This window comes from Anomaloglossus baeobatrachus, chromosome 3 (assembly GCF_048569485.1).
Source record: "Anomaloglossus baeobatrachus isolate aAnoBae1 chromosome 3, aAnoBae1.hap1, whole genome shotgun sequence".
NCBI lineage: Eukaryota > Metazoa > Chordata > Amphibia > Anura > Aromobatidae > Anomaloglossus > Anomaloglossus baeobatrachus.
This window is the reverse complement of record NC_134355.1, coordinates 662,282,899-662,305,440: the sequence shown is the minus strand read 5'-3', so window position 1 is coordinate 662,305,440 and position 22,542 is coordinate 662,282,899. Positions and strand designations below refer to the sequence as shown.

The 22,542-nt window shown below is 50.7% G+C and overlaps 1 protein-coding gene across 1 annotated transcript in view; it reads left to right on the top strand.

Annotated features, from left to right (window-relative positions):
- The window catches only part of LOC142297011 (cytochrome P450 2C23-like), a 103,626-nt gene that overhangs the window by 37,914 nt on the left and 43,170 nt on the right, over window positions 1–22,542 (top strand). Inside the window, exon 4 of the mRNA XM_075341220.1 lies at window positions 8,973–9,122. Coding sequence (XP_075197335.1) covers window positions 8,973–9,122 — 150 coding nt within the window. The remainder of the gene's footprint in view (window positions 1–8,972; window positions 9,123–22,542) is intronic.

Below are 22,542 nucleotides of genomic sequence, written 5' to 3'. Positions count from 1 at the left end.
AAAGTCCAATAGCCACGTATAGGATGCCACTAGGTACACTGAGTGTTTGCTAGTATAATGGCTTAGTTATAATGAGTTGGAGTGTGCAACGCAGGCAGATGCGCTCTGCAAATGTCTTTGCACTAGTGGGACTATAGCAAAGTCCAATAGCCACAGATAGGATGCAACTAGGTACACTGAGTGTTTGCTAGTATAATGGCTTAGTTATAATGAGTTGGAGTGTGCAACGCAGGCAGATGCGCTCTGCAAATGTCTTTGCACTAGTGGGACTATAGCAAAGTCCAATAGCCACGTATAGGATGCCACTAGGTACACTGAGTGTTTGCTAGTATAATGGCTTAGTTATAATGAGTTGGAGTGTGCAACGCAGGCAGATGCGCTCTGCAAATGTCTTTGCACTAGTGGGACTATAGCAAAGTCCAATAGCCACGTATAGGATGCCACTAGGTACACTGAGTGTTTGCTAGTATAATGGCTTAGTTATAATGAGTTGGAGTGTGCAATGCAGGCAGATGCGCTCTGCAAATGTCTTTGCACTAGTGGGACTATAGCAAAGTCCAATAGCCACGTATAGGATGCCACTAGGTACACTGAGTGTTTGCTAGTATAATGGCTTAGTTATAATGAGTTGGAGTGTGCAACGCAGGCAGATGCGCTCTGCAAATGTCTTTGCACTAGTGGGACTATAGCAAAGTCCAATAGCCACAGATAGGATGCCACTAGGTACACTGAGTGTTTGCTAGTATAATGGCTTAGTTATAATGAGTTGGAGTGTGCAACGCAGGCAGATGCGCTCTGCAAATGTCTTTGTACTAGTGGGACTATAGCAAAGTCCAATAGCCACAGATAGGATGCCACTAGGTACACAGAGTGTTTGCTAGTATAATGGCTTAGTTATAATGAGTTGGAGTGTGCAATGCAGGCAGATGCGCTCTGCAAATGTCTTTGCACTAGTGGGACTATAGCAAAGTCCAATAGCCACGTATAGGATGCCACTAGGTACACTGAGTGTTTGCTAGTATAATGGCTTAGTTATAATGAGTTGGAGTGTGCAACGCAGGCAGATGCGCTCTGCAAATGTCTTTGCACTAGTGGGACTATAGCAAAGTCCAATAGCCACGTATAGGATGCCACTAGGTACACTGAGTGTTTGCTAGTATAATGGCTTAGTTATAATGAGTTGGAGTATGCAGAGGACACGAGGGTACAGTGACAGGATTTTGGGGCTCTGGGTAGAGGAATGGAAGCCTGCCTTTCTATCCCTCCTAATGGGGAAATGCAGGGAGGAAATCCCTGACCTTGGCTACACAGACGCTGGCGCTGTTTTCAGGACCTGTCACCTTAACTCTGACCCTGCCGGTTTGAGCCCTTAAAAGGACTGCTATAAAGTGCTCTCCCTAAGCTGTCTAACGCTGTGTATGCAGCGCATACAGCTGTATCGGCGATAGGACTCAGGAGGACGGAGCTGCGACAGTGATGTCTGACACCAAAGACGCAGAAGGCAGATAATGGCGTCCTGGAAGAAAATGTCCGGTTTTATAATGCAGGGACATGTGACATGGACATCCTATCACACATGCCGTTGCTTCTCTGGCTCAAAGTCCACTTAGCTGTGTGTGTGTCTGGGATTGGCTGACATGCTGGCCCGCCCCACAAGACGCGCGCGCTTAGGGAAGGAAGACAAGAAAAAAAAAAAAATAGCGATCGCCATTATAGAAACAGCAGTGATCTGAATGCGCTGTTCACGCACACTATACACTGAAATGTCATAATAGTGTGATTCACAGAGTGACTTACACTATTACAGCAGAAACCAAGCTAGGATTTAGCTGGTTTTTTGCTGCTAGAACCGTTCTCGAACGTTTCTAGAACTATCGAGCTTTTGCAAAAAGCTCGAGTTCTAGTTCGATCTAGAACAGGCCCCAAAATCACTCGAGCCTAGAACTGGAGAACCACGAACCACGAACCGCACTCAACTCTACTAAAGATCCAAAGAAAGTGTAAAAATTACTATTGCCCATAGGAGAAGGAAGCTAGAAGATAAATAATGAATACCTGATGGGTATTAGACTATAAAGTAAAAAAAGAAGGGTAAATAAGCTTCTAAAAATGAGTACAATCTGATGGCAGACAGAAGCATATACATAAAGGGGAGTTTCATTAAAATTGATGGTATAAATAAACCAAGGTTTGTCTCTAGAGTGGAGCCAATACCAGAAAATACATCAGCAGTGATAAATGTTAAAAGAAAAACAGAAAAAGGTGAAGGAAAAAAAACACCAACAATTGATAGGGACCAAGAGGATATAATATCATATCACAAACATAACATTTGCAATTGCTCTTTTATATATCAGGAATAGTGATGAGCATTCACAAAAGTGCTTTGGTGCTCAAACCGAGCATGTTGGACGCTTGGAAATCCTCAACTTAAATATCCATAGCAGTTAATGGGTTACTGGAGCATATTTTTCCCGAGTACTCGTTCTGTTACTTGCCCTGACACAGCCTGCAGCCACAACAGTCCCCATCACTCGAAGGCAGCAGACAGCACCGGTCAACCTTTGTTTCGTCTTCCTGGCCCACCGCAGTGCCTATCATCCTTGTGCAAATGACATCATCACTCGCCAACTTCCATTCCATTTGCACTGCCCAAGTATTCCCCCACCGGGGAAAGTAACTGTGCAGTTAGTTTTACTTGAGTTCCCATTCCGAAAAAGAGAAAGTTTTATTTTTTGGAACAGGGACTTGAGTAGAACTAACGGAACAGTCATTTTGGCCAGCGGAGGGAACATTTGGAAGGCTCAAAGGGTATAGAAGTTTTCAAGTGATGCCAGCTGCCTGCAGATGATGGAGATTGTGATGGCTGGGGGCTGTGGCAGGGCAGGTAACAGAACGGGTACTCTGGACTAATATGCTCCAGTGACCCATTAGCCACTAAAGGCCCTGTCCCACACACAGATAAATCTTTGGCAGATCTGTGGTTGCAGTGAAATCATGGACATATTGTTCCATTTGTACACAGCCACAAACCTGACACTGATTGTCCACAATTTCACTACAGCCACAGATTTATCTCTGTGTGTGACAGGGCCTCTTTAGGAACACTGTAAAATAGGGATCTACCACTGCACTGCTGGATGTATGACACATGTCCAGGAGTGTAATGCAAGGTGGTTTAATTCAATGCATTTCGAAGTGTACCCCACTTCTTCATCAGGAAATCCACCAGAATGATCCAGTGACCCTTTAACTCCTGTCCGACATGCTCAGTTCAAGCACCATAGCACGTTTGTGATTGCTCATCTGTGTCGCCCGGGGATAAGGGGTACTCAGATCCGGGCCACGGGGTCACTTCTGTGGGTATCACGGTGGCGTGACCCGGTCTGTGATCCCAGGCTCCACAGTAAGAAGGGGATTAGGTAAGGGAGATTGTCTGTGACGCCACCCGTGGTGTGCGGTGAAGTAACGGAGCACCGCCGCTGCCGGTTAATGGATCCCGGGGATGGTGGTGGGCAGCAAGGTGGTGATTTCCCTCCACGGGTAGGGTGTTGGTGTCCCGGGACCCCGGTGAGGTGGTGCAGGGAGGAGATGGAGACCGTCTGAGAGCTGTGCGCCCGGTTGGACCGGGGGATGTTGTTACTCACAGTTCGCTTTGCAAGGAAATTCACACAGAGTCAGGAATTAACCAGAAATTGCCGGTGTCCGTAGCCTTCGGTATGGAGGGTGTTGAAGTCCCACACATGGTGCAGCAGACCCCTGTTCTTTCCCTGCAGCCAGGTGCCTCTTTCTCCACTTTTTCTCTTTCTTTCCTCCTCAGCCGGGAACTGGGAGTCCACTCGCCTGCAGTGATCCGGGATCTCTTTCGATACCAGTGGGCCACTACCCTGCCCCGGTCACTTCAAGTCCCTTCCTCACTAACAGCCTGTCCCGGCCCTTTTGGAGCACGCTTCTGTAGCAGCACGGGAGCTACAACTCCGGACTCCTCTCCTCTCCCTCTCCCCACACACTCTGCTCCAGCCCCTCCCCTGCTGCTCTGTTTTGCTCTTACACTGGGGGGGTGTCTGTCCTGCTGCACTGGTGTGGGATCAAATTACCAAGGAGGAGAATGACCTGCTCTTTGCTGGATTTCTTCAGGTCTGTGACACCATGGTTTTGCCAGAGTGTCACACACCCCCTTGGTAAAACACAGCCCGTCTTCGGTCTGTCTGGGCACCAACATTTATTATAACGGAAAAAAGAAAAAAGTGTACACATTACAACTATACATCTTCCCACATCGGGAGGTACGTTTTCTTAAACTCTAACTATCCTGCCACCCCCCCACCTGCTCTATAGATGGCCTCCTCCGGGAACTTGAGGATGCTCAACAGGTGTGACAGTCCATAAAACAGTCAACTTTAAACTTGCGGGTAGCCGTCCATGCTCCGCTACCACTGCTGCTGCCGCCACTCCCAGTACGTGGCACGGGTTCCGTGCTCTGCCTCCTTCTCAGGAGCCAGGCCCACTCGGATGCCCTCGGCGCCGGCTTTAACCGGCCTCGCTAACTGCCGAGAGCCCCATTGCTCAGTGGCCTGCTCCTCCTCTCTGCAGGTGCACTCCGGCTGCTATACAGCTGGGACGGGGTACCTGGGAGCGGCTGGCGCCGCATCTGGGGCAGACTTCCGGTCGAGTGTCGCCTCTGCTGTGGCCGGGCGGACTGCCGGGGCCGGCGTCATCACCATTGCGGCCGGGTGGACTGCCGAAGCCGATGTCATCACCGTTGCGGCCGGGCGGACTGCCGGAGTCGGGTAAGATATCATCGGGGTTTGCGGCTCGCTTGTCCAGGAACAGAATTAGGCAAAGTCCTGGCGTCCCTGCCTTTTATAGCCTTGGCTACATTTGGCAGACACACACCCATCCCCCCTTGGTTCTCTTCAGCACTTCCGCTTGTTGGGGGCGGGGTTTCGCTTTCGCGCCTTCCCTGCTCGGAGAATACGCTCGAGCGGGAGATTTTCGCGCCAAGATGGCGGCGCTTCAAAATTTTCGGCCGGACACCGCCAGCGGAGATCACAAGGCACACTTCTACTGGTAAGTAGAGGGGTTCAATCCTGTTCGTGACGCCAAATATGTGTCGCCCGGGGAAAAGGGGTACTCAGATCCGGACCACGGGGTCACTTCTGTGGGTATCACGGTGGCGTGACCCGGTCTGCGATCACAGGCTCCATAGTAAGAAGGGGATTAGGTAAGGGAGATTGTCCGTGACGCCACCTATGGTGTGCGGTGAAGTAACGGAGCACCGCCGCTGCCGGTTAATTGATGCCGGGGATGGTGGTGGGCAGCAAGGTGGTGATTTCCCTCCACGGGTAGGGTGTTGGTGTCCCGGGACCCCGGTGAGGTGGTGCAGCGAGGAGATGGAGACTGTCTGAGAGCTGTGCGCCCGGTTGGACCGGGGGATGTTGTTTCTCACAGTTCGCTTTGCAAGGAAATTCATACAGAGTCAGGAATTAACCGGAAATTGCCAGTGTCCGTAGCCTTCGGTATGGAGGGTGTTGAAGTCCCACACACGGTGCAGCAAACCCCTGTTCTTTCCCTGCAGCCAGGTGCCTCTTTCTCCACTCACAGCCGGGAACTGGGTGTCCACTCCCCTGCAGTGATCCGGGATCTCTTTCGATACTGGCGGGCCACTACCCTGCCCCGGTCACTTCAAGTCCCTTCCTCACTAACAGCCTGTCCCGGCCCTTTTGGAGCACGCTTCTGTAGCAGCCCGGGAGCTACAACTCCGGACTCCTCTCCTCCTCCTCTCCCCACACACTCTGCTCCTGCCCCTCCCCTGCTGCTCTGTTTTGCTCTTACACTGGGGGGGAGGGTGTCTGTCCTGCTGCACTGGTGTGGGATCAGATTACCAAGGAGGAGAATGACCTGCTCTTTGCTGGATTTCTTCAGGTCTGTGACACCCTGGTTTTTCCTGGGCGTCACACATCACTATTCTTGATATGTAGTAGAGAACTTGCAAATGTTATGGTTCAACCCATTCTGTAAGATCTTGATTCCAGAATGAACTATAACTGAGTCTGATGATGAGCTGTGAGAATGGAACTGTGTTTAAGATATGTGACCTCTATCTCACGTAAAGAACTGTGGAGATTCTTTTGTAAAGGACTTTTGTTTAATAAGAACTGTTGGTTTCTCGGTCAGTCTGCCCTGCAGTTTGATCCAGGATTACCAAAGGTAACAGCAACAATCAGTCTGTTAAGAGTATGATCTGCACCACATAGGTCCACACACCCTGCCATGACTACGGTTTTCTTATGGCGTACCGGGGTGTTTAAAGTCGATCCTTCGCCCATGACTACTGACCCACGCCACCCCACAAGATTGCCATGAATCAATGCGATCATCTCTAGTCACAACTGTCCGAGATACAGCAGGACAGTCACAGATTTGCATCTACGACCTACAGTTCCTGGCATCTGCTTAAAGTCCCTCACTGCCGCTGCCCCTCTGACATCTCATCCTGCCAGGGTAGAAGGAAATAGTATGTGGGCGTTGATTGGTGTACGGATAGGGGGTGATTAAATGGTTGCCAAGACATGCTACACGTTGCATGATTAGTTCCTCTTTGTGTTCTTCAAAAGCTGGGAAATATTAAGGTGCTGTTACTGCAGGATACCACATATCAATCGATTCACAGTCACACTTAAGCGGGCTTTACACGTTGCCACATCAGTAGCGATATATCGTCGGGGTCACGTCGTTAGTGACGCACATCCGGCGCTGTTACTGACATCGCAGCGTGTAAACCCTAGGAGCGACGATCACCGATCTCAAAAATGTCAAAAATCGTTGATCGGTGACACGTCGCTCCTTTCCATAATATTGTCACTGCTGCAGGTATGATGTTTTTTGTCGTTCCTGCAGCATGACACATCACTATGTGTGAAACCACAGGAATGACAAACATCTCCTTATCTGCGTCCACCGGCAATGCGGAAGGAAGGAGGTGGGCGGGATTTTATGTCCCGCTTATCTCCGCCTCTCCGCTTCTATTGGCCGGCCGCTTAGTGACGTCGCGGTGACGTCGCTGTGATGCCAAACGCACCTCCCCCTTAAAGGAGGGATTGTTCAGCGGTCACAGCGACGTCGCCAACAAGGTATGTGCATGTGAAGCTGCCGTAGCGATAATGTTCGCTACGGCAGCCATCACCAGATATTGCATGTACGACGGGGCGGGCGCTGTCACGCTCGACATGTCACGATGTCACAGCGTGTAAAGCCCGCTTTACTCTGCAGGTCCTATACCTCCCTTCCACTTAAATCATTGGATTTTATTCACAGACTGAGACTATCACTCACATTTACAATGTGCTTCTATGTGTAATAAACTGTGTGCCTTGACCTACAGTACATATGTTGGAAAAGCCTAGCATAGTGCTCCTTAGCTGGTCCGTACAATTGTTATGGCTGTCATGGTCCTCCCTGATTGGCTAGACAAGGCCAAGTAAAATTAAAAGTGTAAAGCATTATAGGGAATACTACGCATTACACAGCTGAGCATGATGTCATTAGCCCATTGTGAGTTTTCAGTAGCATGTGACATTTCGGGCATTTTTTTATGATTTTCACAAATCGAATAGTAAAGTGTTTGAATTTGAGGGGACATGCAGATTGAGGTAATTCACCAAAAAGTCGATCTTCTGCGGATTGATTTGCTCATTTCTACACCAACACACATAAGACAATTAAAAGAAATATACTCACCCTTTTGCGCTCCACCACGCAAGGAATATGTTAGCAATGCTAGCAACGTTAGAAGAAACCTGTCACCAGGTTGTTCTCATATAAAATGCTTCTACCTACAGTAAGCCTCTATATACAGCATTCTAGAATACTTTATATAAGTCTCCAAGTCTCTTTATCACAAGAAAAGAACTTTTATTATTATACTCACTTGCGGGGTGGGGTGGTCTGTTCCAATGGGCATCACTGATCTTGATCCATCGCTTCACTCTGCTTGTGATCGTCGTCCTGTTTCGCTGCTTCATGTAGATGATGTGTCCTATGTCATCCACATAGTGTCCTACATTGCACTCCTGCTTTGCTGAGAAAAGTATTGTAGTGCGCATGCGCAGGGAATTCTTTGACCTTTCCCCGCACCTGCACATTACAGTAATGACAAGAAGAGACGAGGTGATAGAGCAAGACCAGACTGGACCGACCTACAAGGGGATATAATAAATGGTCTTTTTTATGTCATACAGATTGCTGTGGGGACTTATATACAAAAATCTCGAATGCTCATAGAATCATAGAATCATAGAATGGTAGAGTTGGAAGGGACCTCAAGGCCCATCGGGTCCAACCCCCTGTGAGTGCAGGGTTTCCTAAATCATCCCAGCTATATGTTTATCGAGTTTCCGCTTAAAGATTTCCATTGATGGAGAGCTCACTACCACCCATGGTAGCCTATTCCACTCTCTTACTGCCCTCACTACCTCTTGTGGTTGCCTATTCCACTCCCTGACTGCCCTCACTGTCAGAAAGTTTTTCCTAATGTCTAATCTTATCTCCTTCCTTTAAGTTTCATCCCATTGCTTCTTGTACCTCCTTGTGCTAATGAGAATAGGGTGTTTCCCTTTGCACTGTGATTATCTTTCAGATATTTGTAGACCGCTATTAAGTCTCCTCTCAGCCTCCTCTTTTTAAAACTAAACATCCCTAGTTCTTTTAGCCGTTCTTCATAGGACATGGTTTGCAGACCTTCTACCATCTTGGCTGTTCTTCTCTGAAATTGCTCCAATATATCATTGTCTTTCTTGAATTGGGGTGCCCAAAACTCCTGTACATAAGGGCTTACTGGTGCTGGTGGCAAAATATATAGGAAAAACTTGGTGAAAGGTTTCACTTAAAGTTGTCATTTCAGGAACATATCCACCAGAAGAACATCATAGAAGCATCACTTCACTGCAGTAACATGTTACTTATTTTTACAGGCATTATATCTGCAAATGGGGAGAACTGGAAAGTGATGAGAAGATTCACTCTGTCCACACTACGAGATTATGGAATGGGGAAGAAGGGCATAGAGGACAAAATTACTGAGGAGTGCGATTGCTTAATGCAAAAATTTATATCCTTCGGAGGTAACATTATGTTCATGTTCTGCAACCATAAAGAAATGTAATGTAAAAAATTAACTCCTTAATGCCAAAAAATTAATATATATAAGGATTTAAGGTACCTGCCACATTCCAGCATTCTGATTATATATGTTTGTCATGTGATTCATGCTCTGGTTGATTGCTGTCTTTGACTAACATGACAATTATTCAGAGAAGCTTTGCAATTATTTTTTTTACTTTTTCATCCATAAAAATCACTGAAGAAACACTGATATTAAAAATTAACACTGATCAAATACGGATGAGACTGGAATCCAATACTGGATGTCTGAATGAAGTCTAAAGCCCGCTACACACGCTTCAATATATCTCACAATCCGTCGTTGGGGTCAAGTTGTAAGTGACGCACATCCGGCATCGTTTGTGAGGTATCTGCGTGTGACAGCTACATGCGATCAGGATTGAACGCAAAACCGTTGATCGCAAACACATCGTATCATTCTCTAGAATTGAGCGTTTTGTTGCACGAACCTAGTCAATTGTAACGTGTGACATCCCTCATACGATTTTGTTGTCTGATGCTATGTGCGCAGGTGTGCGCTCTGCACCGCAGCTTAAAAAAGGTCTGCTTCAGAGCGCAGCTGAAAAGCTGCGTTCTGAAGCGCCTCACAATGTCTGTCATTCACTAATCTCTGTCAGTCCATCACTATCTCTGTACCTCACTCTCAGTCCATGTCAGTCTATCCCCCTCTCTCATATACTCACCGATCCCCGATCCCCGGCGCTGCACGGCATTCACACTGCTCCGGCGGCTTTTACTGTTTTGAAAAAGCCGGCCGCCCATTAAACAATCTCGTATTCCCTGCTTTCCCCGCCCACCAGCGCCTATGATTGGTTACAGTGAGACACGCCCCCACTCTGAGTGACAGGTGTCACACTGCACCCAATCACAGCAGCCGGTGGGTGTGTCTATACTGTGTAGTGAAATAAATAATTAAATAATTAAAAAAAACGGCGTGCGGTTCCCCCCATTTTTAAAACCAGCCAGATAAAGCCATACGGCTGAAGGCTGGTATTCTCAGGATGGGGAGCTCCACGTTATGGGGAGCCCCCCACCCTAACAATATCAGCCAACAGCCGCCCAGAATTGCCGCATACATTATATGCGACAGTTCTGGGACTGTACCCGGCTCTTCCCGATTTGCCCTGGTGCGTTGGCAAATCGGGGTAATAAGGAGTTATTGGCAGCCCATAGCTGCCAATAAGTCCTAGATTAATCATGTCAGGCGTCTATGAGACACCCTCCATGATTAATCTGTAAGTTACAGTAAATAAACACACACCCGAAAAAATCCTTTATTAGAAATAAAAACACACACATATACCCTGGTTCACCACTTTAATCAGCCCCAAAAAGCCCTCCTTGTCCGGCGTAATCCAGGATGATCCAGCGTCGCTTCCACCGCAGCTGCATGGAGGTGACCGGAGCCGCAGCAGACACAGCCGCTCCGGTCACCTCCATGCAGCAAATGAAGACAGCCGTGCGATCAGCTGCTGTCACTGAGGTTACCCGCGGCCACCGGTGGATGCAGCGGTGGCCGCGGGTAACCTCAGTGACAGCAGCTGATCGCGCGGCTGTGTTCATTTGCTGTGTGGAGGTGACCGGAGCGGCTGTGTGTGCTGCAGCTCCGGTCACCTCCATGCAGCAGCGCTGGATGCGACGCTGGATCATCCTGGATTACGCCGGACAAGGAGGGCTTTTTGGGGCTGATTAAAGTGGTGAACCAGGGTATATGTGTGTGTTTTTATTTCTAATAAAGGATTTTTTTCTGGTGTGTGTGTTTATTTACTGTAACTTACAGATTAATCATGGAGGGTGTCTCATAGACGCCTGACATGATTAATCTAGGACTTATTGGCAGCTATGGGCTGCCAATAACTCCTTATTACCCCGATTTGCCAACGCACCAGGGCAAATCGGGAAGAGCCGGGTACAGTCCCAGAACTGTCGCATATAATGTATGCGGCAATTCTGGGCGGCTGTTGGCTGATATTGTTAGGGTGGGGGGCTCCCCATAACGTGGAGCTCCCCATCCTGAGAATACCAGCCTTCAGCCGTATGGCTTTATCTGGCTGGTTTTAAAAATGGGGGGAACCGCACGCCGTTTTTTTTAATTATTTAATTATTTATTTCACTACACAGTATAGACACGCCCACCGGCTGCTGTGATTGGGTGCAGTGTGACACCTGTCACTCAGAGTGGGGGCGTGTCTCACTGTAACCAATCATAGGCGCTGGTGGGCGGGGAAAGCAGGGAATACGAAATTGTTTAATGGGCGTCCGGCTTTTTCAAAACAGTAAAAGCCGCCGGAGCAGTGTGAATGCCGTGCAGCGCCGGGGATCGGGGATCGGTGAGTATATGAGAGAGGGCTGCTAACTTCAGTTACTCAGGAGATTAGCGGTCACCGGTGAGTCTTCACTGGTGACCGCTAATCAGGACGCGACACAGACAGAGCCGCAGCATGACAATGAAGTCGGGTTAAGTTCACCCGAGTTCATTCTGACAGTGCGGCTCTGTCTGTGTCTGCTGTCATCTGCCATTCAGCTCTGCTACATGGCTGTCTGTGTCTGCTGTTAGCGGCCATGTAGCAGAGCTGAATGGCAGATGACATAGTAAAAACGCATCCCTACACATTACACACGCTTGGCAAGTCAATAAATAAAAAAAAAAAAAGGTGCTCAATGCATACGTCACAGAACACATGATCTAAAGGAGCGCACACAAAATTGACCAATTTAACATAGACTACTAACGCTCGTGTGACAGCAAATGAATGACCAATGTGAAATCTCATAGATCCCGTATGCAACCTGGGCGTGTCACATCGCAAATGCGATTGTACAACTAATTGCAACGTGTAAAGTGGGCTTTAGACATGGATGTTTTTTGAAGTTTATACAAACATCATATTCTGGTCCTGCACTTTAGCTTTGGTTCAGGCCATCAATCATTTAACCTTTGTTTCTCTTCATGTACCCAATTATTTAATCCTGTCACTGATGTGTGACGCCCTGGACCCCAGGGGTCACAGTACACTAACAACACACACACACACACACACACACCCTTCCCCGGGTAGGTGACACCAGTCAAACAAAATCCTTGTTGCCACCCTCCAGGCTTGATGTCCACACCAGGTGGGGCGGAGCCAGGCGGTTGACCCCACCCACCGAGGAGTTCACAGGCCTGGAGGCAGGAAAAGACAGTAGATATTGTAGTAGACAGTGGAAGTGAGAGGAGTAAAAACTGTGTGTGTCTGGGTTGGAGCCCAGGCACGATCAGCAAGGTCGGCAGACGGTGGTGGCCATCTGCAGGAGTTGGTGGAGGTCAGCGGAACCGTAAGACCGGGGTCGGGCGGTGGCCCGCCAGTACCGAACCGGGGAGCAGATTAAAGCCAAGCACCAAGGCAGGGTACTCAGATCCCGACTAGGCTAGGAGCCGCCGAAAAGGTCAAATTTTCTGATTGCGGTCTGGACCTCAGGGGTTCATTCCCAACCAAGTCCCGTCAGAAGTCAACAGCCCAACCCATCCGGATAGTGCCACCGCCAAGGACCAGAGATCCAAGGGCTAGCACCTGCGGGCAAAACGGGCTCTCCCGACACGTACACGCCGGGGAGCAGACTACCCGTGGGAGGCCATAGGAGTCAAACACACATACACAGGTGCAGGAAAACGACAGCCACCATCAACCCGCCCGGGGAGAGCGGTGGTGACCGTCTGCAGGAGTGGCCTATCGGAGTTTACCGTAAGGACCATGGACGGGCGGTGGCCCAGCGGTACCGGACCGGTACACAAAGAGAAGCCAGCACCATCTGGCAGGGGCTTATGGACCCCGGCAAGGCTAGGAGTTGCCATGAATTTGCCAAATCCATTAGCGAAGGGAACCTCCTGGGTTTCCCAGCAGCCAAGTCCCGAAGACAACAGTCCAACCGAGAGAGGGAAACACAGTCACCGCCAAGGTTAAAGTTCCCAGGGCCAGAGCCTGCGGGCAAAAGGGGCTCCTCCAGCCCATATCCAAGCTGGGGAGAGGGTTACCGGTCGGAACCCATTGGAACCGTTTACAGTACACAGGTGCAGGGAAAGGCAGTCACCATCAACCTGCCGGGAGAAACAACACCGCAGCCGGCTGTGGGCCCCGTCCATCCAGCCGTTTGGTTTACCAGAGACTCTGTCCTTCTGTGTCTGAGTGAGTACAACAGTGCCATCCGGCACCGCGCTGCACTGCAACGTTGCACCCGTGCCCACGCTGCCTCCCCGCATAGGCACCTGCACCTATATCCTCCTCCCTACCTCCCCAACTGGGGCCCCGGGACCAACAGCCCCTACCCACGGAGGGGTCAACACCTTAGCTGCTCTCCGCCATCGCTCCTGGGATCCCCCATCACCAGCACTGGTGGTGCCCACCATCACCACAACCCGTGGGTGGCGTCACAACCGACATCTCACCACAAACCTCCACCTTTTCACTCGTTGGCGAGGAGGCGCTGCTCGAGCCCCCGGGTCCGGCCCCGTGCTCGAGCCACCGAGAAGCAGAAGCACCGGAACCGAGCGCCAGCGATTCCAGGCGAGCGGCGTTCCCATCCCCTCCGCCCGCGACAGATGCACATTTTCAGTCCCGCTAGCGCCATATTCCCCAACTCCAGTCATCAAGAGCCACCAACAGAGTATGTTTTCAGGATTACCTTAGTATTGCATATGTGATAATTTAATCACTTGTTCAGGTGATGATTCCAACTCCTCTGCATTGCTAAGGAAATCTTGAAAATATGCCCTGTTGGTGGTTCTTTAGACCTGGATTTGGGTAACACTGACTTAGCGAGCTCAACGGGAGAATTATGTCCTTCCTATAGACATGAAAGGATGACTTCTTCCATTACTTCAGGCTTCCCTAGCCCCATTGACCTGATTCAGTAATTGTGCGGACTAGCTGTCACTACCTAAGGGGGGAACATATCATTCATGCAACCTGTGGAGCCGCACAGGAGCCCAAGATTTAAGGGGGCTAATTTCTCCCTCCAAAACAGGTCAAATTGTGCAATATAATGAGCTATTCGACTTCAAATGGCTCATATACTGTTATTGTATAGGAGCCCTCTTCTTTACTAGAGTTGAGCGCGGTTCGCGGTTCGAGGTCCTCCAGTTCGCGGCTCGAGTGATTTTGGGGGCTGTTCTAGATCGAACTAGAACTCGAGCTTTTTGCTAAAGCTCGATAGTTCTAGATACGTTCGAGAACGGTTCTAGCAGCAAAAAGACAAGCTAATTACTAGCTGGCTTTCCGCTGTAATAGTGTAAGTCACTCTGTGACTCACACTATTATGAAATTTCAGTGTATAGTTTGCGGGAACAGCGCATATACATCACTGCTGTTTGGATAATGGACATTTTTTTTTTCCTTGTCTTCTTTCCCTAAGCACGCGCGTGTAGTGGGGCGGGCCAGCATGTCAGCCAATCCCAGACACACACACATCTAAGTGGACTTTTAGCCAGAGAAGCAACTGCATGTGTGATAGGATGTCCATGTCACATGTCCCTGCATTATAAATACGGGCATCTGCCCGTCTGGACGCCATTATATCTTCTGCGTCTGGGTGTCAGTCACCGCTGGCGTAGCTCCTGTCTCCGATACTGCTGTGTACGCTCTATACACAGCGCTATACAGAATAGGGATAGAAGTTTCTTTCAGCCCTTGTAAGGGCTAATACCGGCAGGGTCAGAGCCATAGGTGACAGTCAGGGCCGTGAAAACAGATTTTAACAGCTACACAAGATGACAGCGTCTGTGTAGCTAAGGTCAGGGATTTCCTCGCTGCATTTCCCTATTAGGAGGGATAGAAAGGAAGGCTTCCTTTCCTCTACCCAGACCCACAACCCTGCCACTGTACCCTCCTGCCCTTTGCACACTCAAACTCATTGGTACTAAGCCATTATACTAGCAAACACTGAGGAAACTTAGTGGCATCCTAAACGTGGCTGTTGGACTTCTGCATTGTCCCACTAGTGCAAAGATATATGCAGCACGTCTGCCTGCATTGCACACTCAAGTTCATTTGTTACTAAGCCATTATACTAGCAAACACTGAGGAAACTTAGTGGCATCATAAAAGTGGCTGTTGGACTTCTGTATTGTCCCACTAGTGCAAAGATATTTGCAGCACGTCTGCCTGCATTGCACACTCAAACTCATTGTTACTAAGCCATTATACTAGCAAACTATGCTGCCAGTTTAAGGGCCGTAGTTGCATTGTCAGGGATAATTATTGTTGTTTATTCTGCTGTTAATAAATCTAGACCACCGCTGCAATCTACACCACCTCTCAATTTTTACTACTACATTTTAAGTGCACAATCTTGTTGCAATCAAAATGAGTGGCAAAATGACAGATGCTGGTGCAAAGGGGAAGAGGCGTGTTGGAAAAGGAAAAAAAAGGTTTGTCCGTGGGGAAGGTGGCAAAGCTCCATTAACATCTGCTGAAGATAGACCATCTTCCAGCAAAAGTAAGATGTCTACTACTTACCGTGGACAATCCGATGTGCTCCCTTTTTTACGGACACGAACAACTGGAACAAAGGTAGATGATGGCCAAAAAAGGAAAATGCTTGAATGGATCTCAAGTGGTCCAACAAGTGCCCTCTCCGCCACCTCAACTACTGCATCCAAAAAACACCAGTCCTCTGAGTTGTCATCCCAATCACACTTGTTTTCTCCCAGCTCTGGAGTCTCCATCCGCCCTGCACAGTATGGTGGAACTGAGATGGCTGAGTCTGCAGAGCTGTTCAGTCCCACTATAGCCTGGGAATCAGAGGTCTGCTCCCAAGCTACAGTGAGTACAGACCAGGAAATGGTCTGCAGTGATGCCCAGAACCTTTGTGACTCTGGTTCAGGCCGTGAGGACCAAGTTTCTGAGCATAATGTTGACCCTTTTTCACAAACTGTAACACCTGTTGTTATAGACAATGAGGAACATACTGATGACGATGAGACACAGATACCAGATTGGGATGACAACTTAAATATTCGGTCAGGGCAAGAAGAGGCTCGGTCTGAAGGTGAGGGGAGTGCAAACACAACAATTGATGAGGAAGTTCTAGATCCCACCTACTGTCAACCCACAGTCAGGCACTCGAGGAGGTCAATGGAGGCGGTGGAGGAGGATGCAACCGACGACGAAGTTACCTTGCACCTTCCTGGACAGAGTCGGAGCACTGGTAGCATGTCTACAACTGCATCCTCAGCCACCACTCTGCCTCTGAGCACTAGTTGGGGGGGCTCAGCAGGTCGCATGCCCTCTAAGCCTTGCCTAGCCTGGTCCTTTTTTGACATAGCAAAAGATCGCCCAAATTATGTGATCTGTAAAATTTGTCGTGATTCTGTTAGTAGAGGGCAAAACCTCAGCAGTTTGACAACTTCTTCCATGAATCGTCACATGAATAAATATCATATGTCCCAGTGGGAAGCTCACCGTGCTGCAATGCGGCCTAGCGGAGCGAACCATCCACCGCCTGCTCCTTCCAGTGCATCCGCGCGCTCTTCATCTTCTAGGACTATGCGGACAGCTGTCACACCTGGTTTTTCACGCACAACTTCCACCACTGTAACCGCAACAGGTAGTTTGCTTGGTAGGTTGTCAGTTGGTTTGGAAGGGGAAACGAGTGCGTGTGTACAGCTCTCTCAGACATCGATAGCACCAACGTTGGATGAAGGCAACATCATGTCTACGCCTGCACTTTCCTCACAAAGCTGCATTTTTCCAGGGACACCCTACTCAACACCGTCTACACACAGCAGCCAGATCTCTGTCCCTCAGATGTGGGCAAATAAAAGGCCATTTCCTGCGACCCATGACAAAGCTAAGAGGTTGACTTTATCCCTCTGTAAGCTCTTGGCTACCGAAATGCTGCCTTTCCGCCTGGTGGACACACAGGATTTTAGAGACCTTATGTCTGTCGCTGTGCCCCAGTACCAGATGCCCAGTCGCCACTACTTCTCTAAGAAAGGTGTGCCCGTGCTACACCAGCATGTCACACACAACATCACCGCTTCCTTGAGAAACTCTGTGTGTCAACGGGTGCATTTCACCACCGATACTTGGACCAGTAAGCATGGACAGGGACGTTACATGTCGCTGACTGGGCACTGGGTAACTATGGTGATAGATGGTGAAGGGTCTGCTGCACAAGTCTTGCCATCCCCACGACTTGTGTGTCAATTCTCTGTCTGTCCAAGTTCCGCCACTGCTTCTGCCTCCTCCACCTCATCTGGGTCCTCCACCTCCGCCCCAAGCCTGCCTGGTCAGGCCACCAGCGTTCTCACTGCGCAGAAGGAATCACGCACCCCTCATTACTATGCTGGCAGCAGAGCCCAACGGCATCAGGCAGTCTTTAGCTTGACATGTCTTGCAAATAGGAGTCACACAGCGGCTGAGTTGTGGGCAGCTCTGGAGACTGAGTTTAATAAATGGTAGTCTCCACTCACCTGCAGCCTGGTAAGGCCGTGTGCGACAATGCTGCAAACCTGGGTGCGGCCCTTCGCCTGGGCAAGGTGACACACGTGCCTTGTATGGCTCACGTGTTGAACCTTGTTGTCCAGCAATTTTTAACACACTATCCCGGCCTAGATGGCCTTCTGACCATGGCATGAAAACTGTCTGCTCACTTCCGCCGTTCAACCGCCGCAGCTGAGCGACTTGCATCGCTCCAGAAGTCTTTCGGCCTGCCGGTTCATCCCCTGAAATGCGATGTGGCGACACGCTGGAATTCAACTCTCCACATGTTACAGCAACTGTGGCAGCACCGCCGAGCCCTGGTGCAATACGTCATGATGTATAGCCTGGGCCAACGAGATGCAGAGGTGGGGCAGATCACCCTGATGGAGTGGTCTCAGATCAAGGACCTGTGTACCCTTCTGCACAGTTTCGACATGGCGACGAATATGTTTAGCGCTGACAATGCCATTATCAGCATGAAAATTCCAGTCATTTACATGCTGGAGCACACGCTAAACACTATTCGGAGTCGGGGGTGGGACAACAGGAAGGGGAGGAACTACAGGAGGATTCATATGTGCAAGACACAACAACATCACCAAGGTCCAGACGTTCATCATCACCAATGCGGCAGGCATGGGACCATGGGGGACAGGGATCAACAAGGGCGCATGGTAGCAGGCGAAATGTTGAGGAAGGTACAGGAGAACATGAAGAAATGCAGGACGAACTGTCCATGGAAATGGAAGACTCAGCGGATGAGGGTGACCTTGGTCAAATTTCAGTTGAAAGAGGTTGGGGGGAGATGTCAGAGGAAGAAAGAACGGTTAGAGGTGCGCCATGTGACCGCCGGAGGTGTCCAGCCGGAAAATTTCAGAAGTCGCCATCTTTGGCGCGAAGAGTTCCCGCTCGAGCGTCTTCTCGAGTAGCGGAGGCGCGAAGGCCAAAACCCCGCCCCGATAGAGGAGGGGCCGGAAAGAGGCTAAGGGGGACGGAAACAAGATGTCTGCGCCCGACGGAGCCGCTGGAGGAGTGGTGGTCGCAGCCGCAGTGGCACCCATGGATGGGAATGGGCCTTCCCAGGTCCCGGCCGTGCTGGCAGGAGGTGCCGCGGCCCCCGCTCTCGCTCAGGTGATGCCGTTCTCCTTGCCCTATGTGCCCGGAGCTACCTGGCTACCACAGTATGACGGGAAACCTGATGCTTTACAGGTCTTCCGGAAAAATCTTAATCCGCTTCTGGAATTGTACCCCCTGACCGATAAGCAACGTGCAGCGGTAGTGCTGGGCCAGCTAACCGGCGCGGCTGAGCAGGAAGCGGAGACCTGGGACGAGGGGACTGGTTCTCTGTAGACACCATCTTTGAGAAGCTACAGACTGCCTTTTAGACCCGTACCGAAGCTGAGCTGAGGATGCAGTTTTACCAGTGCCGGCAACGGTCCGTGGATAGCATTCGGGACTACGCTTTACATCTGCAAACCGCCCTTCGCACCCTAAAGCGGGTAGACACTATCAATGAGGCGGACAGCAACAAGATGTTAGTAGAGCAATTTGTGCAGGGGATGAGGTCCTCTGAGGATCGCAAACAGCTCCGGCTGTGGGCCCTGGAACACCCTGATGTGGACTTTGCTGTGTTAAAGGAACGGGCCATTAAAGCACTTCAACCCCCAGCTTCAGAAATCTCAGCGCCAGCCCCGTGGCCAATTGAGACGGCCCCCGTCGTGGTGGCCCCTGCCCCACCAGCCTCTCCAATGCCTACAGCTCCCAGCAGGACAATGGAAGAACTGGCAGCCCAGGTCCGCCGCATGGACGGAGACCTCGCCAAGATTCTCGCTGCACTCCAACCTTTGACCAGATCCCAGCCTCCAACCAGGATACAGCTCGCCGACAGCCCTGAGGATGTTCCCTGGATGCAGCGGAGAAGTGCTAACAACTCACAGAACAGATCTCCAACCTGCTACAAGTGCAGCAAGCCTGGCCATTACTTCCGACAGTGCCCGTTAAATGAGCAACCCCTGGGGCCACGGGCCAATCCTCAGGAGTAGAACCCCGTGGCCCCCCAGACTGGCGGGACCGGTATATCGGGGCCCGGCCCATCATCCCAGTGGCTGTGGACGGCATACCGGTAATGGCTCTCTTGGACACTGGATCACAGGTAACCACCATACCATACACATTATACCAGCGGTATTGGGGGACAGACGAGCTGGCACCCCCAGATACTAGTATAACACTGATTGCTGCTGATGGACTCCCATTGACCCAAGTGGGGTATAAACAAGTGGCTATGACAGTGGGGCAAGCTGAACTGCAACACCAGGGTATGATTGTGATCATGAATGAACCCAGTGACCATAACCCGAAGATAGTGCTAGGAACCAATGTGATGGAGCACTGTATGGGTGATGTGTTGGCCCTACTGCAGCAGCTGGCCGCCACGGCGGCGGGGAGCCGACAGAGAGCTGTGCAGCGTGAGATCCGAGCCTTGATGTACCGCCAGCATGTAAGCTCAACAGGAGGAGAGATTGGTGGAGTGAGAGTGATGGATGCTGCTCCGTTGATTGTACCCCCTAGGAGTGAGATGATGATTTGGTGTAGAGCGGCAGTAGGGCCTCAGGGGCGTGACTACCCTGCCATGATAGAGCCCATGCCCTCCGAACACTGGCCCACCGTAATGGCCGCCCGAGGGGTGGTAGATGTAAAGAAGGGGAGAGTGCCCGTGAGGGTGCTGAACTGTGGGGAGGAAGAAGTCAGGCTTCCCCGGTATGCCACCCTTGCCAAGTTGCTCACCCTGGATCCCCACACCATCCACGAGGCAGCTCCCCCAGTCTCCCCACCTACTACCAGCACTCACCCGCCCCAAGGGGAGTTAAATGAGTGGCACCAAAAGCTACACGTGGGCACTGACGATACCCCTACACATCACAAAGAAGGGGTATACAGGGTGGTGCAGGAGTATGAGCAAGTTTTCAGCAAACATCCATTAGACTTAGGGCAGATCAAAGGGGTCCAACACCACATCCCCACCGGTGAGCACCCCCCTATCAAAGAGAGGTACAGGCCTATTCCCCCTGCACATTACCAATGCGCCAAAGATATGTTGAGAAACATGAAAGAGGCAGGGGTTATTCGGGACAGCTGTAGTCCCTGGGCCGCCCCGTTGGTACTGGTCAAGAAGAAGGATGGCACCCTGCGGATGTGTGTGGACTACCAGAAGATTAACCAGATAACGCATAAAGATGCTTATCCACTGCCCCGTATCGAAGAGTCTTTGGCCGCACTGAGGACTGCGAATTACTTCTCTACCCTCGACCTCACCAGTGGGTACTGGCAAGTGGCAGTGGCACCGGAGGACCGGGAGAAAACTGCCTTCACCACCCCAATGGGGCTCTGTGAATTCAATAGTATGCCGTTCAGGCTGTGCAACGCCCCTGGAACCTTCCAACGGCTGGAGTGCTGTCTGGGACATCTAAACTTCGAGACCGTCCTGTTATACTTGGATGATGTGATTGTGTACTCCCAGACGTATGAAGCCCATCTGGAGCACCTGGCCGAGGTGTTCGCGTCCCTTGCCAAGTACGGGATGAGGTTGAAGCCCTCTAAGTGTCACCTGCTGAAACCCAGAGTGCAGTACCTGGGGCATGTAGTGAGTGCAGAAGGTGTCGCCCCCAACCCTGAGAAGATCACTGCCATCCAGGGCTGGCTAAGACCAACCACAGTGAGGGAGGTAAGGCAGTTTCTGGGTCTGGTGGGGTACTACCGACGCTTTATCAAGGGGTACATGAAGATGGCTGCCCCCATGCAAGATCTCCTCGTGGGGCAGACCAAGGGTGGTAGACCCATCGGAGTCCCACTGGTGTGGGAAGAAGGGCATGGGGAATCCTTACGCCAGCTGAAAGTGGCCTTGACCGGAGAAGAGGTCCTAGCGTACCCTGACTACGGCTGCCCATTCATCCTCTACACAGACGCCAGCAATGTGGGATTGGGGGCAGTCCTGTCCCAGGTCCAGGATGGGAAGGAAAAAGTGATTGCTTATGCTAGCCGGAAGCTCCGGCCAACTGAAAGGAACCCTGAGAACTACAGCTCCTTCAAGCTCAAGCTCCTGGCATTGGTATGGGCTATCACCGAGCGGTTACGCCACTACTTGGCCGCAGCAAAATTCACCACTTTCACGGATAACAATCCGTTGACTCACCTGGACACGGCCAAGTTGGGCACGTTGGAGCAGCGGTGGGTGGCCAGGCTAGCCAACTATGACTTCACAATCAAATACAGGGCTGGTCGTGTCAACATTAATGCTGATGCACTCTCTCGGATGCCCCACTTGTCAGAAGAAGGGTGCGAGGATGATGACCTCGAAGAGATCGAGTTGCCTGCATTTCACCAGCCACCAACTGAGAGGGTACATGTCCACCAACAACGGGTGAACCTGGATCCACTGCCCAGTCAGGAGTGGCAGGAAGCACAAAACCAGGCACCCGCTGTCCGCCTAGTCAAGACCCTGGTGGAACGAGGCGCTGTTGGGATGGACCCTGCCGCCCCAGCTGAAGCCCAACGCTTTTGGAAGGAACGGAACCGGCTGTATCTACATCAAGGGAAGTTGTACCGTGAGCTGATCAACCCGAAGACTCATGAGAAAATTCGCCAGTTGGTTATTCCCCAAGCTGATGTGCCCACTGTTCTGCAGGCATACCATGATGGTGCCGGACACTTCGGATGGAAGAAGCTGGAGATGCTGTTGAGAGAGCGGTTCTATTGGAGTGGGATGCGGGAGTCTGTAGAGGCCTGGTGCCGAGAGTGCGGTCCTTGCACGCTGAAGAGGAAGGACGAGGCCAGCCAGAAGGCGCCCCTATACACGATCATTACACATCTTCCGCTGGAGCTGGTCGCCCTGGACCAT